General features: G+C 41.9%; 1 protein-coding gene across 3 annotated transcripts in view; it reads left to right on the top strand.

Moving 5' to 3' along the window:
* The window catches only part of ABCC4 (ATP binding cassette subfamily C member 4 (PEL blood group)), a 392,497-nt gene extending 368,374 nt beyond the window's left edge, over positions 1–24,123 (top strand). For all 3 annotated transcript variants that reach the window (XM_088458987.1, XM_088458994.1, XM_088458999.1), the window contains 2 exons: positions 20,288–20,422; positions 22,750–24,123. In XM_088458987.1, coding sequence (XP_088315113.1) covers positions 20,288–20,422; positions 22,750–22,836 — 222 coding nt within the window. In that variant the 3' untranslated portion in view covers positions 22,837–24,123. The remainder of the gene's footprint in view (positions 1–20,287; positions 20,423–22,749) is intronic.
* Positions 24,124–24,972: the final 849 nt, after the last annotated feature.

The raw sequence follows: 24,972 nt of genomic DNA on the forward strand, positions 1-24,972 counted from the left end.
AATTGCTTTCCATAATTTTTCCACAAATATGCATATAACAGCCCTTTGACTCAATTTAAGTACCCTAATTAATTTTATTAAGGTTATTAAAACACTTCTGTATTGATTCCCCGGGTGAGTTAGGCTTTATTGGGGGTACAGACTGATTTCCCCCCCAAAAAACTGACCTTTTTACCAGTTCTGCTATTTGCTACATTCGCCAATATGCGTTTTCGCCTGTTTTACAATTGAATAGGGCAAAAAGCAGGTGCCCACGAAAACTTTGCCTGAAAACACGCAAATGAGGTGAAAACATCCTTCTTTTTCCTGATTCTTGCTTTTTATGGTTAATTGACTCCGGCCTTAATTCAGAAATCATCAACTAAATGCATATACTCTGCAGATAGAGTTGCATTTGTTTTCTAAACATTATCATTTTATGGAGATGAAAGTATACTGGATAAAGCACCCTGGATTTATTTTGCTTTCTCACTTTTTAATGACAATAAGTTTGTACAGCAGCACAATAATATGGTACAGTCATGTAGCAAAGATAAAACTCATAATTGTCACTTTGATCTTGGGCAAGCCATCTTCCCTTTTGTTGAGTACTGTAAGCAATTTGCCAATAAAGCTGTTTAGCATTAGCTTTGTCATCGTAACATCACTTAATTACTATTGTTAAACTCATTATAATCCCATTGTTCTTCTCTGGATTATATCTCTTTACAAATGCAAGTGGGATGTATTTTTTTACTTATTATTATGAAGACTAACAAAAGAAGTATATGGAAACATCTGTGAAATAATTAATAGCATTATTATGACTTGTTTACTTGCTGGTTCTCCAAAGGGATTCATCTCGTTTTAATTCATAATTTTCTTTAACAAATTAAGCCTTATAATTTCTCCTTTATTTTTTCTTAGTCATTTTCCATTATGATTATTTAAAAAAAAAAAAAACTACCGTATATACTCGAGTATTAGTCGACCCGAATATAAACCGAGGTACCTACTTTTACCACCAAAAACTGGGAAAACTTATTGACTTGAGTATAAGCCTAGGGTGGGAAATGCAGCAGCTGGTAGTGCCCCAGTAGTAATTCCCCCTGGTTGTGCCCCCAGTAGTAATTCCCCCTGGTTGTGCCCCCAGTGGTAATCCCCACTTTCAGTGCCCCCAGTAGTATTCCCCCCCTGGTAGTGCCCCCAGTGGTAATCCCCCCCTTTAAGTGCCCCCAGTGGTAATCCCCCCTTTTAGTGCCCCCAGTAGTAATCCCCCCCTGGTAGTTCCCCCAGTGGTAATACCCCCCTTTTAGTGCCCCCTGTAGTAATCCCCCCTGGTAGTGCCCCCTGTAGTAATCGCCCCCTGGTAGTGCCCCCTGTAGTAACCGCCCCCTGGTAGTGCCCCCAGTAGTCCCCCCCAGTAGAGAGACGTAATAAAAATAAAAAAATAAACACTTACCTGAAACCCCCGCTCCTGGTCCCGCCGCTAACAGCTCCTCCGGCCGCTTTGCATGGGAGAGACGTCATGACTCATGACGTCTCTCCCATTACCCACTATGGGAGCCAGATTATGGCTCCCGCAGTGGGAGTAGCAACAGCCGCTGAGAGTCTGACAGACTCTCAGCAGCTGCTGATTACAGCAAACACACAGCTGCCGGCTCCGATGGCTGTGTGTTTGTGCTGTGTAGCGCTGACCGAACGCTGTCCGTTCAGCGCTACACACTTCACTCGAGTATAAGCCGAGGGGGTACTTTTTCAGCACAAAAAATGTGCTGAAAAACTCAGCTTATACTCGAGTATATACTGTAATTCTAACATTGTACAGTCTTTAGTCATTTAGAAACATTTATTCAGGGGATAAAACAATTTAGTGAAAATGTGCATACATGCTGTTCAGTGGATAACACACTCATGTGAGCCGTACTGTACATGGCCCCTTCTTAGGCAGTGTACCAAAGCCTTTCACTCTAAGGGCCGTATTCAATTAGAAGCGAAAAGCCGTTATCCGCGGAAAATTATCACTGATCGGGGCGTTTCGCGTGGTCAGAACTTATCTCCAAATTCAATTCCAGCCGCTTTTCGCTTATGCGGAAAGTCAATGTAATATAATAGGCGAAAAAGATTCGCCTCTGAATAGCAGGAGAAAAGAAATGCAACATTTTTATTTTGGGGTGCAAATATGGGGAAACCTCTCAGAACCCCTGGGATAGCCCCACATAGGACAACTGTCAAAAAATTCAGGGGAAAAACTTGAGAACACCCCAAAAAATAACTTTCATTTTGGGGGTGAAAAAGTACAAAGTGGGGGGACAAGCATAAAAACTAGCGAAATAGACTTTTTGGGGTGCTGTAAGGAGGGGCCAAGTGTTTTTGAGATTGCAGGTGCATGTATGAGGGTGGAAAAGTTCACTTTAGAGACATAAAAATATGCTAGCATCCATTTTCAAGTACCCCAAATTTGACAGGACTACTTATTTTCACCAAAAAAATACAGCTTATTGCCATTCTTCACTAGTTGTGCAAAGACGCTAATAAGAAGCTATTGAAACAACTTAAGTGCCCCACACAGTTTTATTAGGGCTATTCGGTCACATCTACATTGATCCCCAATGTTAGTGCATATTTTTGGGGGGTTCAGGCTGATTTCCCCAATTTTGACAGCACTTTCCACCCGTTCTGCATTCACCGCTTGCCGTTTTCGTGTGGTTTGTAATTGAATATGGTGAATAGTGGGGACGCACACGATAAGTTTCCGGGTCCAAAACACGCGATGTCGGTGAAAAGTCGGGCAGGCGGAACTTTTCCGTGGCCGCGAAACTAATTGAATATGGCCCTAAGTCTTATATATTGTTTCAGTGGGTGCGTTTGTTGCATAGTATTATGTCTAGATGAGTAACCATTTTCTTAAACTTTGTACCAGTAGCTTTTGTTTGCCAGCTATAGACATGTGCACAGGATAAGGAAGTACCACTATACAGAGACTTAGAGGAGCACATAAGATTTCCCTTGTCCGTTTGCTTATTCCTAGTTCAATCAAAGAAGATAGATAAATTAAGTGAAATGTCATATAAAAAAACAGGGATCTGAGAAACTTATGACATATGCTAGGAGGACATTGATGCTAAAATTACTGCCGGAGCTGCATTTAAGCCCCTACCCTCAACTGCATTTAATTATTAATGAATTTAAACTAATTCGGTTTTCACAAAACACAAATTAATTCTACTAACATCTAATAAAGTGACCATGATATTATAACACAGAGCGACAATACATGTATACCTGTCAGTGCTGCCTAGTTTTCTGGATTGTTGCAATCACTTACTATACTTCACTGGGAACTCTTACACTATCCGACTCTTTTCTAAACCGCTACAACTATTAAATTTTCCCCTGTGTGCTAGAGACTGTTTAATGTCATCCACATTATGAACCTCATTCAGAGTCGGTCGTTGCGGCCGCACGTTCGTAGGGGAAAGGGGCCGGATATGCAAATGATGTACTCGCAATTTACGTTCGGATCTCCACTCCCCCGTTTTCAAGCACCTTCCCCTGTTACCACCCACAAATGCCTCATTCTGTCATTCAAACTCCCGACCTGGCTGTGTCAAGGAGAGAGAAATTTCTGATCGTAGCAGCTAGTTTGCGCACGCGCATTGCGAACTTTACGCATGCGCAGTTTAGCGAACATCGGTGGCGTACGACCATGCGGCCGCAACGACTGACTCTGAATGAGGTCCTATATCCCCTCTTTCCTCTATATTCATTCATCTTACTGAATAGATCTTTGTGAATTATATGGTCATAAAGAACTGCAGAATTTGTTGGCTGTATATAAGCAAAGCATAATAATAATAAAAATAGTACTAATAATGTTGCTAACTTTTGTATAATCCCCTTTATTTAGCCTACAGTGTAATAAAAAATCAGGGTGCCTGTATTCCTTTTTGGGAGAGCCTATAAAAATACAGCATGAAGCTGAGTAATTCCAGTTGTATACAACACTCTAGCAGCCAATGGAGGTGCGAGCTGGAATCAGGATACCATGGTTGCGCCTATGAGAGTCTAATTGAAGTTGCCCTACAGTGCTTTGTTATCGGCAAGAGATTATTGTAACACATGCATAATGTGCAAGGTGACCAGCTCATTGTTGCCTTATGCCAAAACCTCACAGTAGTGAGTCTATAAGCCGGGTACACGACCTGTGTACATGGCCGACGGCAGATGCGACGGACAACACGATTTGGTGAACGACCGCATGATTTGTCGTTCCTCCGCCGCATCCCAATGCATGGGGCTGTCAGTCACATTTTAGGATTAAGCAGTATGTATGGCAGATGTGAAGATGCAACGGACGAGGCCGCGGGAGCGCATAGTGCGTACACACTGGACGATTTGTCGTTCCGTTCCATCTAGAAAACGACAAATTGTTTACAAAATCATCTAGTGTGTACCCAGCTATACACTCATACAGCCATCTTCATTTACTTCCCCTACCTCTTTACCAGTTGGGATTATATCTCCGATTTTTTATCTTTCTTTTCACCCTTATTCCATATCCTGCTCAGACCAATGCATAACATTATTGTAACCTCATCTGCATTTCCTACTAACCAGAATAAACCACTTACAGGTCACTTCAAATTCCAGGAAAACCACCAAAGATTTTTGGTCAGTCAGAACATGAGGAGACTCAATACACTTACTGTATTATGAGGGCAAATATTATTTTATGTTGAATAAAATAACATACATTTATAATTATCATATGGGTCAATGTTATTTTATTCAAATATTAGGGGGTGGGGGAATTTTAAAAAGAGAGCAATAATGCTTATTAATTATATTGTATCACATCAGTGGTCTTATTTAAAGTTCGTCATACACCGTTTGTTTTCCATAAGCATACTTTTTTGCACTGGCATATAAGAAAGGACAGGGGCAGGCAAGTGTAAGTGTATTTGGGGTACTATTAGATGTGGGTCTAATATATGACTTTTAGAGGGAATAACTAAGAGGGAACTGGAAGGCTGGTGCAATGTTACATGATTACTATCAGCGAAACTTCTAATTAGCCAATTGCAAACAGACTCCTCCAGCTGGCAGTACTTAAATCACCAGCATCAGGTACAGTATATAGCATAACAAGTACTAACCAGCTACTGTACTTACCTTACCTTATTTACATTTATATTTGGAATACTACAGGAAAAAAATATTCCAGTTTAATGGCTGATATTCTTGGTGGATGTTTTACCTTTAAAAGCCTGTGTGCAGACGAGCTTCAAACCAGGAAGCATAACTGTTTATTTCTAATGTGATAGCAATTGCCGTGTTTAGAATCCTTAGAGATAGAATGGGACCTGCAAAAGATTGGGGTCCGGGCTGCAAGGTTAAATGTTTTGATCAAAATATGAGCTAAATCCCCATGGTGAGTGCATGGCCTCTGTGATTTTTATTTATACAATGTGGTCACATACAACATGCACCCTAGATCTAGGAGTGGTGGGTGCAGTGAGTCAATGTCTTATAATATTATTATTATTATTATAATTACAAATCAAAAGAAGACATCACTGGGTCACATGGGACAAAGGGCCTGATTCAGACCCGCTCGCTCCCAGCGTATGCAAATTCAGCTAAGTGACATCAAGGCAGGCGATCGCACGGCAAGGCATAAGCACACCCACTATGTCTTGGCGTGCGATCACTTTGTGTTTACAGACACCCACCAGCCTGTCTTTAGCCGCCCACTAGCGAACGTCATCTCCAGGAAGTATATGCAACCATCGGTACATCGGGTTCCATCGGATCTGACCGCAGCACTTGCGGTTGATTGTACCCTACCGCAAGCACTTCAGTGTATAATTCAACCAGGTGATGTGTACTATGACGCTGCCTGTTAATTATGCACGCCTCTGAAACGGAGTTGAAACACTCAGGCACGCCTGCGTTCGCAACTCTACTCCCCCGCTACTACTGCCCTGCCCCTGTTACCACCCACAAACGGCCTCTCCTGTCACTCATTCCACTGGGCTGTCTTTGCAGGGCGAGTGAACGCTTCCCGATCGCCCGGACTAGTTCGCGCACGTGCACTGTGATGCATACGCATGCACAATTGCATAACATCGGCCGCATACAAGCGAGCGGCCGCATAGGGTCTGAATCAGGCCCAAAGTCAGAACACTAAATATAGATAATTGAAGCAGAATAAGAAGCAACCTTACCTTCTTGTATGTGCACAATTGGTTCAGGTATCCCGATATCTCACAATTGCATCCATCTTTATCGCTCAACGATGCAGCGATGCCCGCATTGTACACCATAAATGTTATAGACTCTTAACTCTTAATTTCTAGATATATATATTTTTCATACTTACAAATCAGTATCATTAAAAGTTTTTTACATATATGCATATACGGAGTACAGATACAATTTTGATCTGTCCTGTAGTACAACCTACCGGACAGGTAGTTTTATATGCTGTGGCTATAATTCAATCAATGTTATTACAGTTACTCCTCCATCCTCTATCATGAGATCAGAACATCAGATGATGCATCAAATCCAATGTCTTGAAGGAACAATACCTATCTAGCTAAACCTATTTTTGGGAGTCACACTGCTCTCCGTTATTAAAATAAATATGAGAACATAGGTTACTCTGACCATTATTCTAGCAATTTGAAAATTAACTGTTACAGTATACTAAAGCAGGCGCGCACGGAGGGAGGGTTTCTGAGTACCCAAAAACCCCTCTGCCCACCGATCACTAAGTGTAGTGCGGACCGCAGTGAGTACGGTCCGCACTACACACTAACAATCACACCGGCACCAGGTAGTACACTTATACTACCCGGCGGTGGTGTATTTATTTTAGCAGAAATGAGAGTCAGACAGACTCTCATTGGCTGCTGCGTCCATGTAAGGAGCCGCCTGGAGCTCACTCATGAGCTCCGACTCCCGCCGCAGCGGGTGATGGGAGAGACGTCATGACATCTCTCCCATTGTGCAGAGTGGGCCGGGAGGAGTGGACAGTGGCGGTCGCGGCAGGAGCGGGGGTTCAGGTAAGTTGTGGCCTTTTTTGTGTATGTGTAAGGGGCGCTGGCACTGCATACTGGGGGCACTATAGGGGGGATGGCCGCTACTAGGGGCATTGTATAGAGGGGCCGCTACTGGGGGCACTATATAGAGGGGGTGGCTGCTACTGGGGGCACTGTATAGGATGGTGGCCGCTACTGGGGGCATTGTCTAGGGGGGTCGCTACTGGGGGCACTGAATAGGGAGGTGGCTCGTTCTGGGGGCACTGAATAGGAGGACTACTACTTGGGACACTATATAAGGGGCACCACTGGGGGGACTACTACTGGGGCACTACTGGGGGAGCTACTACTGGGGGAACTATATAAGGGGCACTGCATAGGTGGGACTACTACTGGGAACACTGCATAGGGGGGACTACTACTGGGGCCACTGCATAAGGGGGACTACTACTGGGGGCGCTGCAAAGGAGGGACCACTACTGGGGGGAGGGGGATCTTTAAAAAATCATGCTAGCTGTATTTATTTGCCTGCTGCATTCATGTTTTTTAGTGATAGGGGTGTGTGTGTGTGTCTGTCTGTGTCAGTCAGTGTGTGTGTGACCATTTTTGGGCCAGGATTGGCAAGTGTGGGAAATCCAACATGTTGGATTTCTCCAAATCTCCTGAGCCAGCCGTCGGCAGAACAGGGAATTGCCACAATCTGTAATAGATGTTTGGGGGCCTTACCAGGTCCTAAAATGTGTGCTTGCTGGTGAAGGTGATAGTATAGTGTAAATCACATTTGCAGTGTATTTTTCTTGTTAGGAGTGATTTGTGAGAAAAGAATGGTTGGGAGGTTTGTTTCTCAGTTCCTGACAGGTAATTAATGGGGTTAAAAGTATTCCAAACAGATGGTCCTCTGTCACTTATAAAGTGCATAGATCGGCTGTGTGTTCCACTGTCCAGTGCAGGGTTCTGTTGAGAGTTAAGCAAAGTCCAGAATGTCTGGTGATCTAGCGGAGTCTATTGGTAGTTTTCACTGTTTGATCTACTACCTGCAGTAATACCAATTAAATCAATTGTATGTGTGTACAGTATATTCTGTTGACAAAGTAGTAAGAGGGCCCTGCTAGCAAGCTTACAATCTATAGGGAAATATGCATTGATACAGACGGAGTAGTACTACTTATTGCATTATTGGTCCATCCAGGTTGCAGAGGTTCTTGGAGGGCTGCATGATCCAGTCACATAGGAGTGTTGGCCTGGGGTCAGCAGGGTGTGAAAGTGAAGAAAACGAAAATATGTTAAAATTTGTAAAGTTATGTGTGGACTGTATATAGGAGATGTAATTGGATCAGATAGTTTATGGAGGTTAAGTTGGCCTGAAGTGGTGAGTTTTCAGGGAACGCTTGAAGGTTTTGAAACTAGAGGAAAGTCTTATTGTGCACGGAAGGTCATTCCACAGAGTGGTTGCAGCCTGAAAAAAGTATTGTAACCGTGAATGTGAGCAGGTAATGCATGTGGATGAGAGATGCAGATCTTGAGCGGAGAGGTCAACCCGGGAGATAAGCGTTGAGATATAGGTAGGTGTGGTTTAGTTAATAGCCTTATTTGTATTACATTTCGTAGAATACAGGTAACCAGTAAAGGGACTGACAGAGTGGTACAGCGGATGATAACACTTAGTGAGGAAGATAAACCTCACAGCTGAATTAAAAATAGATTGTAGTGGTGAGAGTCTGTTTTGGGAAGGACCAGTAAGAAGACCATTGCAATAATCAATAATGAGATAGAGAGCATTAATTAGAGTTTTTGCAGCTATAGACATATTTTGGATATGTTTATTAGATATATGAAACAGGTGGAAACAAATTGAATGTGGGGAACAAAGAGCAGTTCAGAGTCATAGATTACACCTAGGCAGCGATCTTGAGTGGTAGGGTTGATTGTTGTGTTATCAACAGTGATAGAGATATCAGGATGATAAATACTATTGGCTGGAGGAAATATTAATTCTGTTTTGGAAAGATTAAGTTTGAGGTGGCAAGATGACATCCAAGATGAAATGGCAGAAAGACATTCAGTAACAACACAGATATTGACACATTTTGGGAGGATAGGTAGTTTTGAGTATAATCCACATACAGATGATACTGAAAATCAAGAGTTTATAAATTTGCCAAGAGACGTGGTATAGATTGAGAACTGCAGAGTACCTAGGACTGAGCCTTGTCCTGAAGACATAGGGATTGTAGTGTTTGAATGAGAAGTTAGTGGTCAACAGTGCCAAAGGCAGCAGATAGATCTAGAAGAATAAGCATTGAGTAATGGCCTTTAAACTTGTGAGTGAATAAGTCATTCCCTACATGATCACCGGACAATCTTTTGGCCCAGGAGTGCCGTGAAAAAAATGCTGATACTCTAGGGCGCCGTGATTCTAAAAAGTTTGGGAACCACAGGGTTAGGGTTGGGCACTTGCCGGAGGATTAGAGTTAGGCTGCGGAAGGGGAACGTTAAAGTTAGGCACTAAGGAGAGGGTTAGGTTTAGGCTCTTGGGGGAGGGTTAGGGTTAGGCACAAAGGGGAGGGTTAGGGTGAAGATTAGGCTTAAATTACAAAAATAAGGGTCAACTATTTTTTTTGTCGACCATAAATGTGTCTACCATTTGTCCCTGTCGACCATTTGCACTGTCAACCATATGAATGTCAACCTGGGCATCATTAGCATGTAAACAAAGGCTTAATGATGTCCTCCATTTTTTAGTACCAGAAAACTTTTACCAAAAGTATTTAATAGGTGTCTGCCACTTTTAGGCTTTCACAAATATTGTACTGCTGAATTTTTTAGTGCTTGCCTTCTCCATCTTATTGACATAGGAATAGATACAGGATTCGGTCTCCTGAAGTAAACAGAGACACACAGTATGAAAACAATCAATGAAATAGATGAAAATAAAATATATGAGCAATAAAATATAAAGCGGAAATATAGGTAATAATAGTAGTGAGACACAGGTTGAAGGCCGTATTTCCCTGGTTCCATTATCTTGTTCTCTAGCATTGTCTTCCCCTCATTCTCACTAGCTCTTTATGCTCAATCCCAAGGCCCTGGTTGGCTTTTTCTAAGTTTTCTTTCATTCCCTTTGACTGCTCCATAAGTGATCACCAGAATACAACCGTGCACTGTAGATATCACAGGTGGTTTTACAGAGTTACCTCTCTCAGACTTTGGTTTAGGATCAGCAGCGGATGAGCGCAGCAGGAACCGAGGAGACTGTATATAACTCTCTCATGAAGGTTTGAGTAGCAGTGAGAACTGCCTTTCGTAGTGAGTGTTAACGAGGATAGATTAGTGGCCACAGGAATGAACCGGACTGGAACCGGCAAGAGTAACTTACAGAACCGGACTGGAACCGGCAGGAGTAACTTGCAGAACTGGACTGGGACTGGCAGGAGGAACTTGCAGAACTGGACTGGGACCGCCAGGAGGAACTTGCAGAACCGGACTGGGACCACAAAGAGGAACTTGCAGAACCGGAGTGGGACCACCAAGAGGAACTTGCAGAACCGGAGTGGGACCGCCAGGAGGAACTTGCAGAACCGGACTGGGACCGGCAGGAGTAACTTGCAGAACCGGACTGGGACCGGCAGGAGCCTAGAACAGTTAGCACAGAGACTGTGAGACTGCAACAGCGTAAACTGTCTCACCGCAGGAAGTAACTGTTGTTCAGGCCCTGAATGCTGTCAGTGCAGGTACTTATACCCTGGATCTGGCAGGGATTGGCTGATGCAGTCAGGAGGTCTGGTAGCAGTGCTCTGAGTGGTGGAGGAAAGTCAGGTGACTGGATCCAAGATGGCTGCGTCCATACAGAGTTCAGGAAAGAATTCTGGCGTGCAGCATGCTGTGGACGTGTAGAGGACAGCATGCACAGAGAGCAATAACTTCTTCAATCTCTGCAGTTCAAAGCCTGCACTGCTGTTTGGACTACACCTGCTGCTCCACTCAGGAACCTGCCGAGTTCACAGACAGTAGGAGACTCAGGTGAGTAATCAGCACAGTCTGATTGCACACACTGGAAATGTTGAAGCCTGCATGTTTGAGCAGATCTCCCAGCAAATTAGACATCCAGATCCTTAGATCAGATGGCAGGAGTAAGCCACAAGACAAAGCAAATGAAAGAAATAGTCAGGATCCTGACAGCAGAAATCCTTATGGAGTCCAGGAATAGGGCAAAATGATCTTGTCCCCTTATTAAGTCAACTTATGAATTTAACATGTTGGGGTTCTGGCTTTTCTGGACATTTACAACAATAAGATTCTCATCTTCAAATGTTCCTTGGTCCCAGGATTTAACTGATGCTATTACAGCAGGACTATCTCCAGAATTATGGTTTTATGATGTACAGTATGTAGACATCTTTATGTAATACATTTTGTAAAACATATTACACTATTGTGGTACTCTCTATTTTTTACATTCTATAATGAGACAAAGTATTGTTAAAAGGAAGTAAACACCCCTATATGGATCCATCACAGTGATTTTACAGATAAGCACTTAATTATTATTATTATTTGATATTGTGCTAACAGCACTTTGGGTTTTTATGATTAGAGGTCATTGTTCCAGTAGTTGTATTTTGTTCAGATAAAAATTTGCAAGCCTGTGCTGTAATGCAATTTTTGGGGGATGAGCGTAGGGGCTCTCTCCTGGATACCATTCTATGAAAGCCAATGGTATAATCATGAACTTTAAATTAAATCTGTAGAAATCAGCAGAAGGTTCCCTCGATGTAGCCCTTTTGGTTCTTTGAGATGTCTTGGAGCATCTTATGGTCTGATCTAACTACCCTAACATGTTAAAATCGATGGAAATGAGGGTGTACCTTATAATTCATACAGTATGTTCTGTTATTATTATTATTATCCTTTATTTATATGGCGCCACAAGTGTTTTCCGCAGCGCCTTACAAATAATTTGACAGCTGACTTACAGTACAAAATAGGACAAGGACATGGATAATGTACATTGCTACATTAGTGACCATAACACCTAGATATGCAACAGCGTAAGCAACCAAGTGTTAGGTGTACTGGTTGGGGGTAAGAAGTAGATGAAAGTAAAGTAAGGAGAAGCACAAGAGGGTAGAGGCCCTGCTCGTAAGAGCTTACATTCTAAAGGGGAGGGGCAGACAAAAAGGTGTGACACAGATGGGGCAAACAGGGAGGAAGGAGCATGTTGCAGCAAGTTAAGATGGGAGCTGGAATGCTTTGATGAAGTAGTGGGTCTTGAGAGCCGGTTTGAAGGATTGTAGAGAGGAGGAGAGTCTGATAGGGAGAGGGAGAGAGTTCCAAAGGTTGGGAGCTGCATGGGCAAAATCTTGGAGGCGGAAGTGGGAGGAAGTAATCAGTTGGCATGAGAGGCGGCGTTCATTAGTTGAGCGAAGGGGGCAGACAGGTGTGGAGGGAGATGAGGTCAGAGATGTAAATGGGAGAGGAATGGGTGAGGGCTTTGTAAGCAAGTGTGAGAACCTTGAATTAGGTTCTAAAAGGGAAGGGGAGCCAGTGGAAGGCTTATAGGAGAGGGGAGGCAGATGTAGAGTGTTTGGAGAGGAAGATGAGTCGAGCAGCAGCATTGAGGACAGGCTGGAGAGGAGAGAGATGAGAGTTGGGGAGGCCAGATAGGAGAAGGTTACAGTAGTCCAATCTGGATATGACCAGTGAGTGTATGAGGGTTTTGGTGGCATCCTGGGTGAGAAAGGATCTAATCTTGGAAATATTTTTGAGATGGAAATGACAGGACAGTGAGAGGCTCTGGATATGTGGTTTGTAGGAGAGGGAGGAGTCCAGGATAACTCCACGACAGCGCACTTTGGGGCTAGAAGAGATAGTTGTGCCATCAATTGTTAAAGAAATAGTGGGAAGTGAGGTTATGTTGGAGGGTGGGAAAATGATCAGCTCAGTCTTAGACATATTAAGTTTAAGAAATCGCTGGGACATCCAGGAAGAGATAGCAGAGAGACAGTTGGAGATATGAGTGAGGAGAGAGGGGAAGAGGTCAGGGGAGGAAAGGTAGATCTGAGTATCATCAGCATAGAGATGATAATGGAGGTCAAAAGAGCTGATGAGTTCACCTATAGAGGACGTATAGAGGGAGAATAGTAGGGGTCCAAGAACGGAACTTTGGGGAACATCTACTGCAATAGGCTGTGGTGGGGAAGAGGAGTCATGACAAGAGACAGAGAAGGACACAAAGAAGTTACACATATCATCTCAATACCACCACCTACCCTTGCATTCAAGGGGTAAATTTACTAAACAGACGCTGTTTTCGGCATGTTTAAGCAGGAAATTTACAATGACAATACTATTCAAAACAAAACCCTATTGCGCTTTGAATGGTATTGCTGTTTAAAATTTCCTATTTAAACGCACGAGAAGTGGCAAGTCACCACTTAATAAATTTACCCCCAAAGCTTTTTCCAGGCTTTGCTAATGCTATACTAGAAAAGAACAATTCATATTAAAATATCCATGACATGTGCTCTGTAAGCAATGCAGACATACCACTGACCACATGCACAGCACATTCAAACAGCACCAGTCTGTGGGATAATTAGTCCCTATCAGGGCCAGATTAAGGGCCACATGGGCCTGGGGCTGAAAATGTCCAAGGGCCTATACTGAGAAGGGTAGGATCTGTGACCAGTACTGTGTGGGTGTGGCCAGTAGTGTGTGGGTGTGCACACTCCCTACACTATCAGCCCCAATGTCTCCCTAAATACATAAAACTAGAGAAAACTAGAAATACAAATATAATACTCATTATGCTGGGCCTATTTTTATGTGGAGGCCTGGAGCTGTAGATCCATCTGCCCCATGGTTTAACTAGCCCTGGTACCTATGTCCATGCTTCCAGTACTCTTGTCATTAATATGCAGTGATGTATGAACAGATGTGCAATGGCATTTGCTTTCATCTAGCCTTGACTGATTAATCACAGTCTATTGCTGTCCCCTATATGGCATAAGAAAACTAACCTTCATCACATGAACATGAACTAGATTTTACAGGGTTCTATTAGATATTGCTTGTGCTTGTTGTTGGTGGTTTATAGGAGGTATAGTTTTTCTACAGTTGAAGTGTTTAGGACTACCCAGCCCTGTGCTAATAAATTCTACTTGAATTATACTTTACTAGAAGCAATATTACCACAAATGCATTTATGATGCACCATTTGCTTTATCATATTTATTTGCCAGACCAATGGTTTCAGCTCTTGTTGTGTAAAGAGTTCTTACTGCAGATTAACATTCCTTCTATAATCTGTCATTTTCCACTTGATGGAACAATGTAGTTTGGTGAAATGTAGACACCTTTTTAGTGAAGAAACAGGTGAAAATAGGATTGATGAAAATTAGGAATAATGTATGTACTTAAATAACTCTTTATTTTACATGTATTATATTTAATGAGTGCCAGGTGGCCCCCGGTACAGCACTTGGAATGATGAATTGATTATTGACATTTTATAATTATCTAAAAACAAAATAGAGGAATCATATGACCTATTTATTATGTACTGAGAAGTGAACCTTGTATTAACATCAGGTTGAGTGCTGAGTTGCTGGCTGCTCTCTGTAAGCGCCCTCATAGTAGTAGATGAGATTACGGCTTACCTGAATATTTTCATACTGTCTGGGCTTCCTAGTTGACGTAAAATGAAAGGGGTGTGGGACTGTGATGATGCTTATTATGTTATCACAGCCCTCATGCAGAGGGAGTTGGGCTTTGTAATGCGACTCATTTGGAGAGAGCATGCTAGAGATTCTAATACCAGGATCCCAGAAAGTTATTTGTCTCAGAAATACACAGGATAATATACATTACATTTTAGGTATTACAGGTTTCTGTGTAGAAGTGGGGCATGTGTCCCCCGGGCAGAGACAGATTAGAGGACTAGTTGCTAATGTTCTTGCATTGGGGGAGATGTATCAAAGCTTGGAGAGAGATAAAGTATCAACCAAGCTTCTATCATTTTTCAAACATAGCCTGGAATATGACATTTAGAAGCTGATTGGTTGGTACTTTATCTCTATCCACTTTCTCTCTCCAAGCTTTGATAAATGTCCCCCATTGTCTTGTCCTCTGCCAGCCACAGTAGAAGAACTGGAGTCCATTAGTAGAGCATGTAATGCTATGGCTCATAGTAACTGACAACCTGTGAGGTCACTGCATCATTTAATCCAGCTCTTATACTGTAGCTGGGTCAGAGAGGAACAAGGAATGGCACAATGTGAGAGAAGTGTCATGAAGGGGAACTCTGCTGACCAGGGCTGTAACTAGGGTAGTGCGGTCTGGCACAGGACCGCAGAGAAGGGGGCGCTGTTTGGGCCTGTCAATTTTCCTGTTTATTATCATTCTCACTTGTAGCTTCCTCTTCTTTTATCCCCAGCATCTCCTGGCCCTTCCCCATGAGGCCATGGCCCTTTTTTGGGTGTACTATTTTATGTCCCTATTTAAAAAATGGGGGGGGGGCACCAATGCCCTTTCTGGAACAGGGCACCAAAAAGTCTAGTTAAGGTCTGCTGCTGACCACCGCTTTCACTGTGTGATTCAGGTAAGTGAAAAGGGAAAAGATTAGTGAAATGGATAGCAGGTAGAAATGGGAGGCATGGGTAGCTGGGAGATGAGGAGGGAGTGATAGGTAGTATAGATAGGACAGGGAGGTGGATAGAAGAGAGAAGAGGGGGATTGATAGCAGGGAGAAGAGGAGTGAGAGATAGGTAGCAGATAGGAAAGAGCGGCTGGATCGCAGAGAGGAGATGGGATTGTATAGCAAGGAGGAGGGAGGGTGGATAGAAGGAGAGAGGAAGGGGGAAATTGATAGCAAGGAGAAGAGTGGGCTGGAAAAGGGGGGCTGGATAACAGGGAGGAGGAGGGGTGGGATGTATAGCAGGGAGGAGGGGTGGGATTGATAGCAGGGAGGCAGGGCCGGTTCCAGGTATGTTCCTGGCTGTGCGGTCGCACAGGGGCGCCGGGGTCCGGCAGTAGGAAAGTCCCACCCTCAGCCCCATCGGTTGCAGTGAATATGTAAGCACAGGGGCAGGGCTCAGTGAGAGAAGGGGCAGGGGGAACATGGGATGGCACAGGGTGCTGAGACACCTAGCGCCGGACCTGCAGGGAGGAAGTGGGAGGCTAGATAGCACGGAGGGAATGAATAGCAGTGCGTAGGGGTGGGATGGATAGCAGGGAGGAGGATTGGAATGGAGGATTGGGGGGATAGATAGTAGTGAAGAGGGGTGGGATGGATAGCAGGGAGGACGGGGGGCTGAATAGTAAGGAGGAGTGGGGGATGGATAGCAGCAAGCAGGGGTGGAATGGATAGCAGATAAAGAGGACGCTATGATATGCATGGATAGCAGATAGAAGGGGGGGTGGATAGCAGGGAAGAGTGGGGTTTGGATGGGAGAGTGGGGATTGGATAAAGGCAGGAGGGAGTGATGGATAGCAGGGAGGAGGGAGTGATGGATAGCAGGGAGGAGGGAGTGATGGATAGCAGGGCTGAGAGGAGGAGAAGATGGATAGCAGGGAGGAAAACTAGTAGGTAGCAGAAGAAGAGAGTAGGACAAGCATTTAACAAAAAAAAACTGTTAAAAATATATTAAAAAATGTATTACTTTCTTTTACTCATTTTTCCCGGGATCTCAAGATTGGATCCTGGTAATCCCAAAATCACGGTATTACAAAATTATTTTGGGATCAAAATCCCTGGTGCATGCTGTAGCCTTTCTCAACTACTGTATGTCAGCTACGTCCATGCATTAGTCCAGGAGTGGCCAACCCGCAGATCTTTTGTTTTTGTGATGCAGCTCCCGGCTCAGCAGACCCCCACTGGAACTGTGAACGCTGTCCTTTGAAGTGATCAGAGGCTAAAGAAGCCACTTCAGAGGCCAGCATTCCCAGTGATGCAGTGCGCGGGTGACGTCATGATGTCACCCGCGATGTGAGGAGCCTGCGCACCTGCTGGATCTAGTTAGATTCAGTCAGCGTGGCAGCGACAGCAGGAACATTGACAGTGTGGACTCAATCAGGTAAGTAATGGGCTGGGGCACAACTACAGAGAGCACTGCATATGGGGTACAACTACAGAGAGCACTGCATATGGGGTACAACTACAGAGAGCACTGCATATGGGGTACAACTACAGAGAGCACTGCATATGGGGCACAACTACAGAGAGCACTGCATATGGGGCACAACTACAGAGAGCACTGCATATGGGGTACAACTACAGAGAGCACTGCATATGGGGTACAACTACAGAGAGCACTGCATATGGGGTACAACTACAGGGGGCACTGCATATGGGGCATAACTACAGGAAGCACTCCATAAGGGGCACAACTACAGGGGGCCTTGCATAAGGTTGTGCTCCTGCAAATGTCATACCAAAGGTGTGCACACAAAAATGGGGTGTGGCCTTGTGACAGCTAAGCCACACCTCATTTTTGTACGCATGCTATTTAACTTGACTACCAATATTTTTTGGCTCTTTACCTCTGACTGGTTGGCTCCCCCTGTATTAGTCAATACGGACCGCCTCTGTGACATACGTTTTGGTTTTGTACTGGATCTCCTCAATGGTCTGCTATGTGCACTTCAATGTACAGTACATACCTATTATTCAGACTGTGGAGATGTCAAAGTAAACTAGAAGTATGCTTAGGCTAATTTCAAGGGAGACATGGGAAATATGAAAAGATGCAATGTACAAAAGTGTGAACGATAAACTTTCTACCGCTTAAGAAAAACTTAGTTACACTTTTCTGGGTTTCTTCTGATTTAGTCGCACTTGTGTCTTAAATTAATCATTACAGAGGGAACATTAATACTGTATTTATTACAACCTTTATTGTATTTTTTTTTTTTTAAATATACATTGGTGTAACTGAAATGTACAAAATGCAGCCCGTTACAGATACAGAACAGAATGGTTGGTGTAAAAATTACACTTTTTGGGAGAGAGAAAATTACTGTTCACGTTTGTGCCGAGCAAAGAGCTCTCCTAGCAACCTCTCCACACTCTTATCTCATTTCTATGTTCTTGTTCCATAAAATGAACTCTCGTTACTGCTCTGTACAGGAAGCGCACCTGTGCCACAACCTCTGCAGTTCCTTGCTCCAGCTAACTCCACTTATCAGGCGGTGGTACCTTCTGTCTATCATAAATGGTGACATATTGTTTTCCTTTGGCTTCTATGTATGTGCACCAATGCAGATTGACATATAGCTCCAAAGAGGACTTCCTCTGCTCCTCAGTCGGTCTGCACTGAATTAGACCCAATGTATCTGAAAAGAAAGCATTTCATTTGTATATAATGTGGATTGAATTAGATGAACAGGCAGAGACAGGAAGAAGAACCTGTGTTCCGGAGTCTGTAGTCTTCTGCTAAAAAGGAAGAAACTGGAAAAAAAATGACATATTTTAGTTCTAAATTGCAATGTCAAATTCTAGGACGTCTTAATTATTGTGTGGGCAGATAAAACAGATCACATTACTTTTAAATGCTTTCAAGAAAATTGCTTTGACTGTGTTTTATAATTCTAAATTACAGATTGCTGTAAATTTAAACTTTAACCTAGGTCAGAATGGACTGTACAATTGGCATATGACACACTCATCTGTTTTTTTTGTCTTCCAGTTTTACTTGTGTGTAAAAAATGCAAATGAAACTGTAAGAGACATGAATCATTGGTATGGAATCTACCTCCCTCCCTGCCCTTCAGCAGCTGTAAACAACTGGGAAATAGCAGTTAACTTGTTTTAGCTTTACAGACTGAAGTTTTGGTTATCTGCTAGTAAACATTGCATTGAAAATGTTTTTCATATGTACCAACTGTAAATATTTTAAAATATATTATAAAACAGAGATCTTTGTCTGAAAGACAGCACTGGCATTTCATGTACTTGGTAGGACGGATGCAGCGTTGCTTAGAATGTCTGACTGTCTGAATGTAGTGTTAAGGTGTCACATGTATCCACTAGCAGACTGTGAAACGACTGCACGATTACGACATTGTAATCGTGCAGTCATTTCACAGTCTGTGCTGTGTCTACACTGAACTATCAGTCGGTCAGTGTAGGCACCCTCCATCATAACCGAACATGGCCAATCTGTCGTTATCGGCAGATTGACCCGCATGTTCAGGCGATGATAGATGTCAGAAGCGACCAGCGGGAGCGCGCATTGCTGGTCGCTTTTTACATTAAGATGCCCGATTTATGCCCGATTAAGCAGCGATTGAACGAGAACTATGTCATATCGTTCAATCGCTCTGTTTAATCGGGTAGTGGATACCCGCCTTTACTGCTGGTTTGTGTAGTGAAGAAATATTTAGTTCAAAAGTACAAGATATGCAACTTTCTGGTTGTATCTGCAACAAAATCATTTAGTGATCCCAGAAGAGATGCTTTGTTATAAGAATATTGCTAGGTCAGTGCGTGCAAATCATCTACCATTTTCCAGGATAAATTGGCCACTGGGTGGCAGTGTTCTACTAATGTCTTTGTATAAAATGTTTTTTGCTATTTTTTAAACTGGGAGTTGCAAGTTGTAAGACAGATTTCATTCAAGGTAATTAATGTTAGTAAATAGACATATATAGTTCTCTATGTAGAAAAATTAAGCAACGTTGTTTGCATATGTAACTTTCTCCAGAATGTTATGGGCGTAACCTGAATTATTCAAATTTTATTAATCAAAAGGTTTTTTTTAAGTATTTCATTCTGTGTAAATCTGACTGCTGTAAACATGTCGCCATCCAGCTGCTGTGGGGCTACACATCCCAGCATGCCCTCTCTCAGTTTTAGCATGTCCTTATAGTAAAACTGGCAGAGCATGCTGGGATGTGTTGTTCTACAGCTCCGGATGTTGAATACCCCAGCTGTAGAGATGGTTGTAATACCTGTATGTAGACATTTTGTTCAACATTATCTTTACACATTATTAAATATATGAGGAAATTGACAGCATGGAGTAGATTTACTAAGAGCAGATTGTCAAAGCTGCCGATCATTGGAATAAATGCTGAACAAGCCTGGTTTGCATGCATTTTAAAACTGACAGTCAAACTGCTCCATAGGTAAATCTACCTCTGTGTATATATTTTGGGAGAAATTTCCCTCAAATGCATTACACATATTCACTTGTTTAACATGAATAGATATATATATAATGATTGCTGTTATTTTATTAATGGTTATTATGTTTATGTAGGTGCTAGATTCAGGAAGAGTGAAAGAATATGATGAACCTCACAATTTACTGCAAAATAAAGAGAGTCTTTTCTTCAAAATGGTGCAACAAGTTGGAAGAGCAGAAGCTACGGCTTTGACACACACAGCTAAACAGGTGATCACTTTTATCCAGTATATACAGGCCTTTAGCTGCCTAAAGAGCCATAGGCTTAGACATGAATCATACAGATGGCAGGTTATTATACAATTACTATTATTATTATTATTATTATTATTATTATTATTATTATTATTATTATTATTGAGTTTTAAGGCACAATATTTCTCTGCAGTGCTGGACAGTGGGGACAACATATAACAAAGTATAGGGAGAAGCAAGTTTAGCTCAGCATGGAAATTGGGATAGTTATCAGGGTACATTACTGTGGGTAGTATAGGTGGGTGTGGGGCAAGATCTAATAAAGAGATGGGTTTTCAAAGAGCATGTAAAGGTTTGCAGGCTGTGGGAGAGTCTGATTGGGCGTGGTAGGGAAAGCCATAATTGGACTGTAGAAGTCTTCTAGTGGGAGTGAATGGTAGTCAGAAGAGACAAGGAGTATGGCAGAGGTAGATCTAAGAGAGTGAGATGGAGAGTATACTGACATGAGATTTGAGATGTATAGGGGTTTACAAAGTGCTATGGCAGTTGTGGACTTTGGGAGGTCGTCCTCGTTGCAGCAGTTAAGATGGATTTTTAACAAGGATACAGACTCTGTGTCCACATACATCTATCCTCCGTGTGCTACAAGTCGCGTTACAGATAAAGAGGATATATCTATAGATGGGTGAGAGGGAGTCAGGTAGGAGGTGGCAGCAGTCACGAGAGGAGATAATGAGTGAGTAGACAAGAGAGACAATTTAAACTGTATTAAAATATAGGGCATAAACACTGAAAACAAGTCACTTTGCATATCTATGTGGTATTCCTGCCTTTACTTGCACACACAATGTCACCAGTTGAGTTACGGAGTTAGGGACACAGCAGAAACTGCTGTAATTCATTGGTTGTCCGAGAATTTTGTAATCGTCAGCACAACTCTGCAAACGACTGCATGTATAGTATTGTCAGCTTACAACTGTCACATGTACGGTGAATGGGTGCATGCGTATACTCTCGCAGTTCAAGCAAGTAAATATTAAATTGACTTTTCAGCCCTGAAGCTGAATAGCAGGGTCTCGCTGCAGTAAGCCAATGCATCTCAATTTTGGCCATGTTTAATGCATTATGCAAGCTTAAGGGGAACTCAGTAGCACAATTTTATTGCGCCATTTCAATCTTTATTTAGCTGTCTAAAAATGTATACTTTAAAGGCCATAGAGAAATCATATTAAACCATGCAGAAAAAAGCGTATTATTGTCAAACAAACATTAGTTTTTGGCAGTTCCTCTATATGTATATTGTAAACATATTTCCAAGGAGCTGTACATTTATTTTTGCTCCAACTCGTGACAGATGTCAGCATTTGAAGAGTGCATTTGCCTTTTGAAAAGCTGGAACAAAACTTTTTACAATTCATCTGTGAAGAGAAAAAAAATTGCATTTGAAGTCCCTTCTTCAGGCATACACAGCGGCAGATAAGAGCACACAAGTCTTGACATTATTTCATTTTGTTATGCGCATCTGTCAAAGAACAGAGATACCATACAGTTACTAAAAACTGCCGATTGTGTAACAGTGAAACTTGACAGCATTTCATTCCTTTTATATTGTGATTATACATTTATCAGGGAACCTGTATCTCTCCTAGTTCAGCTAGGAATCAGTCGGATTGAAGCGCTGAAAGGCATAGTGTAAAAAAAAATATATATCTTCTGTTGCTTGGGATCATCTTACGTTTTAAAGAAGTTGCTTGGATGAGGCTTTGTTAGAGCCTTAGCCTTCCGTTTCATTATTGTGGTATACTATCCATAGATCGCATTTCTATGGGCCTTGTAACTGCTCTGTGGTACAAATTAAACACTCTGATATTTCAAATATATGTACCTTGAAGTTTCAATGCTTGTCAATCATAGTTTGTAAAATATAGGGATTACAACCTGATATTAACATCCAAATCCATTGTGTTTGGTTTTATGTGTGAAAATGAGAAACCTTTTTGCTGACGCTGAGTTCCACATGCCTTTGTCATCCTGTTTAATTTATCTTCATGTTTTCAGTTCACAAAGTGACTCCGTCTTATCAGTATAATGTGGCCGTGGTTCACATCAGTGCTCCAGTGGGATAACAGGCTGTCTATCATTCTGGTTTATTGGCAATTAATTTAAGCCATTGTTGTGATGATGTACTGGTGAATTTGCTGATTTCCACAAAGATTAAATTGTTTTATGTGAAACACAGGATTTTGTTTGTATCGACAAGCAAATACATGTGTGTATGTGTGTGTACGTGTGTGTGTTTATATATCTGTTTGTTTAAACTAAGCCTATTCTTCTTGTTTCAGGTGTATCTGAACAGAACCCAGCAAGCAAACAAGCACGCCAAAGCAGACACATCCGAATCATTTATTATTTTTGAAACTGCTCTTTGACAATGTTTGTATTGGTTTATCACAAATCTGACTACTAGTGTCACTCGAAGTAGCCTCCTGGCACCCAGTGTACTTTGCCAAGATTCCCAGACTACCCTATGGCTGTCTTGCCAGCATTCATGCCCATGGCTATTAATTCAGTCTGAAATCAGTAGGATGTGAATGAAAGATGACATTCTGATATTGTAGCTGAGATTATGACATCTCTACTGCTATATACGTTTTAGTGTAGTACAGACGTTCGTGTTCATGGTTTTACCATGTGATTTAACATGTGGAAAACCTACTAAACCACTGTGGTTGAAAGATCTTCCATCTGCCCATGACTATCAGTGGCACAGTGTAGTTTGTTTTTCGTATAAAACAAAATAAAAAGGCAGGATCAATCTTTATTTAGAAAAAGGAAGATATACTAAATTTATAACCCACCAACATTCAAAAAGCCCTTAGATGATTTGGGCATTGTTTGCCATCGTACAGGGGAAATGGGTGCATTTTCCTACTAATGACACACCATTACATTACTATGTTTCATTTTGCCCAAATCAACCTAATGGGCATCTGAAATATCCTCGTTACCCTCTATTAATTGCCGGTACACTGACAAATTGTTACTCGCATACCTACTCTCCCCAAAAAGTGTCCTTTCAGGTATGTGGGAGAAGAAATGTTTCCAGATCTTCTCAGGGCAATTCCTCCTATTATCAGGGCTTCCTTTCAGTCTAAAATAAAGAAACAGCCTTATTCCCAGAGCTTTGTCTACCCAATCCAAATGTGCCTTAAGCTATGTAGAAAGAGACTTTGTTCATGTTTACATTGATGGCTTTTTCTGATTTGTTTTGTTTTTATGTTATTGATGCCTTAATAGTAACGTGTGTAAGAACCTGTTCACTCCGTGAATGAGACCTAGCATTGGCTAGCTAATATGTTTCCATCTCAATCTTTTTGACTTTCATGCTGTATTTTAGCAACAATCAGTTAAATGCTATTAATGCAATTAGTATTCATGGTTCTTACAGTTTTTTTTTTTGATTAATGCCAATTTTTATTCATAATACTCTGTAATTAAGATACGCACCCCAAAGACAGAGAAAGCGTGTGTATTTAATCTTTGTGAATGTCATCTGGGTCCTCTTACGCACATATGTGTAATTGCTTTTAATTGTTCTCATTTGTTGTACACCGTGGTTACATGTGACTCATTTGTTGGTTTCATTGCAGAACAACAAGATGCTGTATTTATTGTATTATGCATTCCTGATTTTATTTGATAAATAATTGATTTAACTGAAGAGTCATCCATTCTTTTCTCAGATACCACAGTTACATATTTTAATGATTAAAAAACCAGTGGGAAACTTTTGCTGCATTTAGTCATAAATCCTACCTCTAGCAATGATGTCATGAGAGCTTACCCTTGTCATCACAACTAGCAATCACTCAGAGATCTTGCAGTTATTTAATAAAATCCAGTGGTGATAATAGGAGCTGTCCATGGTAGTCAGTGTTGCTGTCAGTTTATTCACAAACATTGTGTATAGCCACACTGACTAGGGAGAAAGTCTGGCTTGAAGGAGCGGTACAGAATACACTTGGTAGCTACAGCCAACAAACCTATTATATAAGAATTTGAAAGAAGAAATAGGATTTTAGTGTAAAACAATAAATGATAATATTGATGATTCAAATATCATTAAAGGATATGTCTAGTTCCCCAGTCATTTGTTTTACACAACTTTTTAATTAAACTTAAACTTTGTAAATGTAAGTCTCCTGACAGCTTTATATTGTTATATGTACTTTCTAATGAAATGTGTTTAATGTTTGAAAAATCTTCATAGTTTACAGGCCTGCCATCTATCACAAGAGGATTTAATAGCTGCAGGATTTAATTAGAAATTAAGCTAAGCCATGGACACTCCTATGGATTTGGCCATACACATCAAGTTATGAGAATGGCCAATCTTACTGACTCGTTTTAACCCAATGGTCAGGCCTGTGCACATGCATTGCTAATTTAGGAGTCTATTTACTAAGCCTTGGATGGAGATAAAGTGAAAGAGGATACCAGCAGGGTTGAACTGGCCCACAGGGGTATAGGGAAAATCCCCGGTGTGCCCCACTGTCTGTGGGCCC

This window comes from Taudactylus pleione, unplaced genomic scaffold (assembly GCF_031769625.1).
Source record: "Taudactylus pleione unplaced genomic scaffold, aTauple2 ptg000041l, whole genome shotgun sequence".
Lineage (NCBI taxonomy): Eukaryota > Metazoa > Chordata > Amphibia > Anura > Myobatrachidae > Taudactylus > Taudactylus pleione.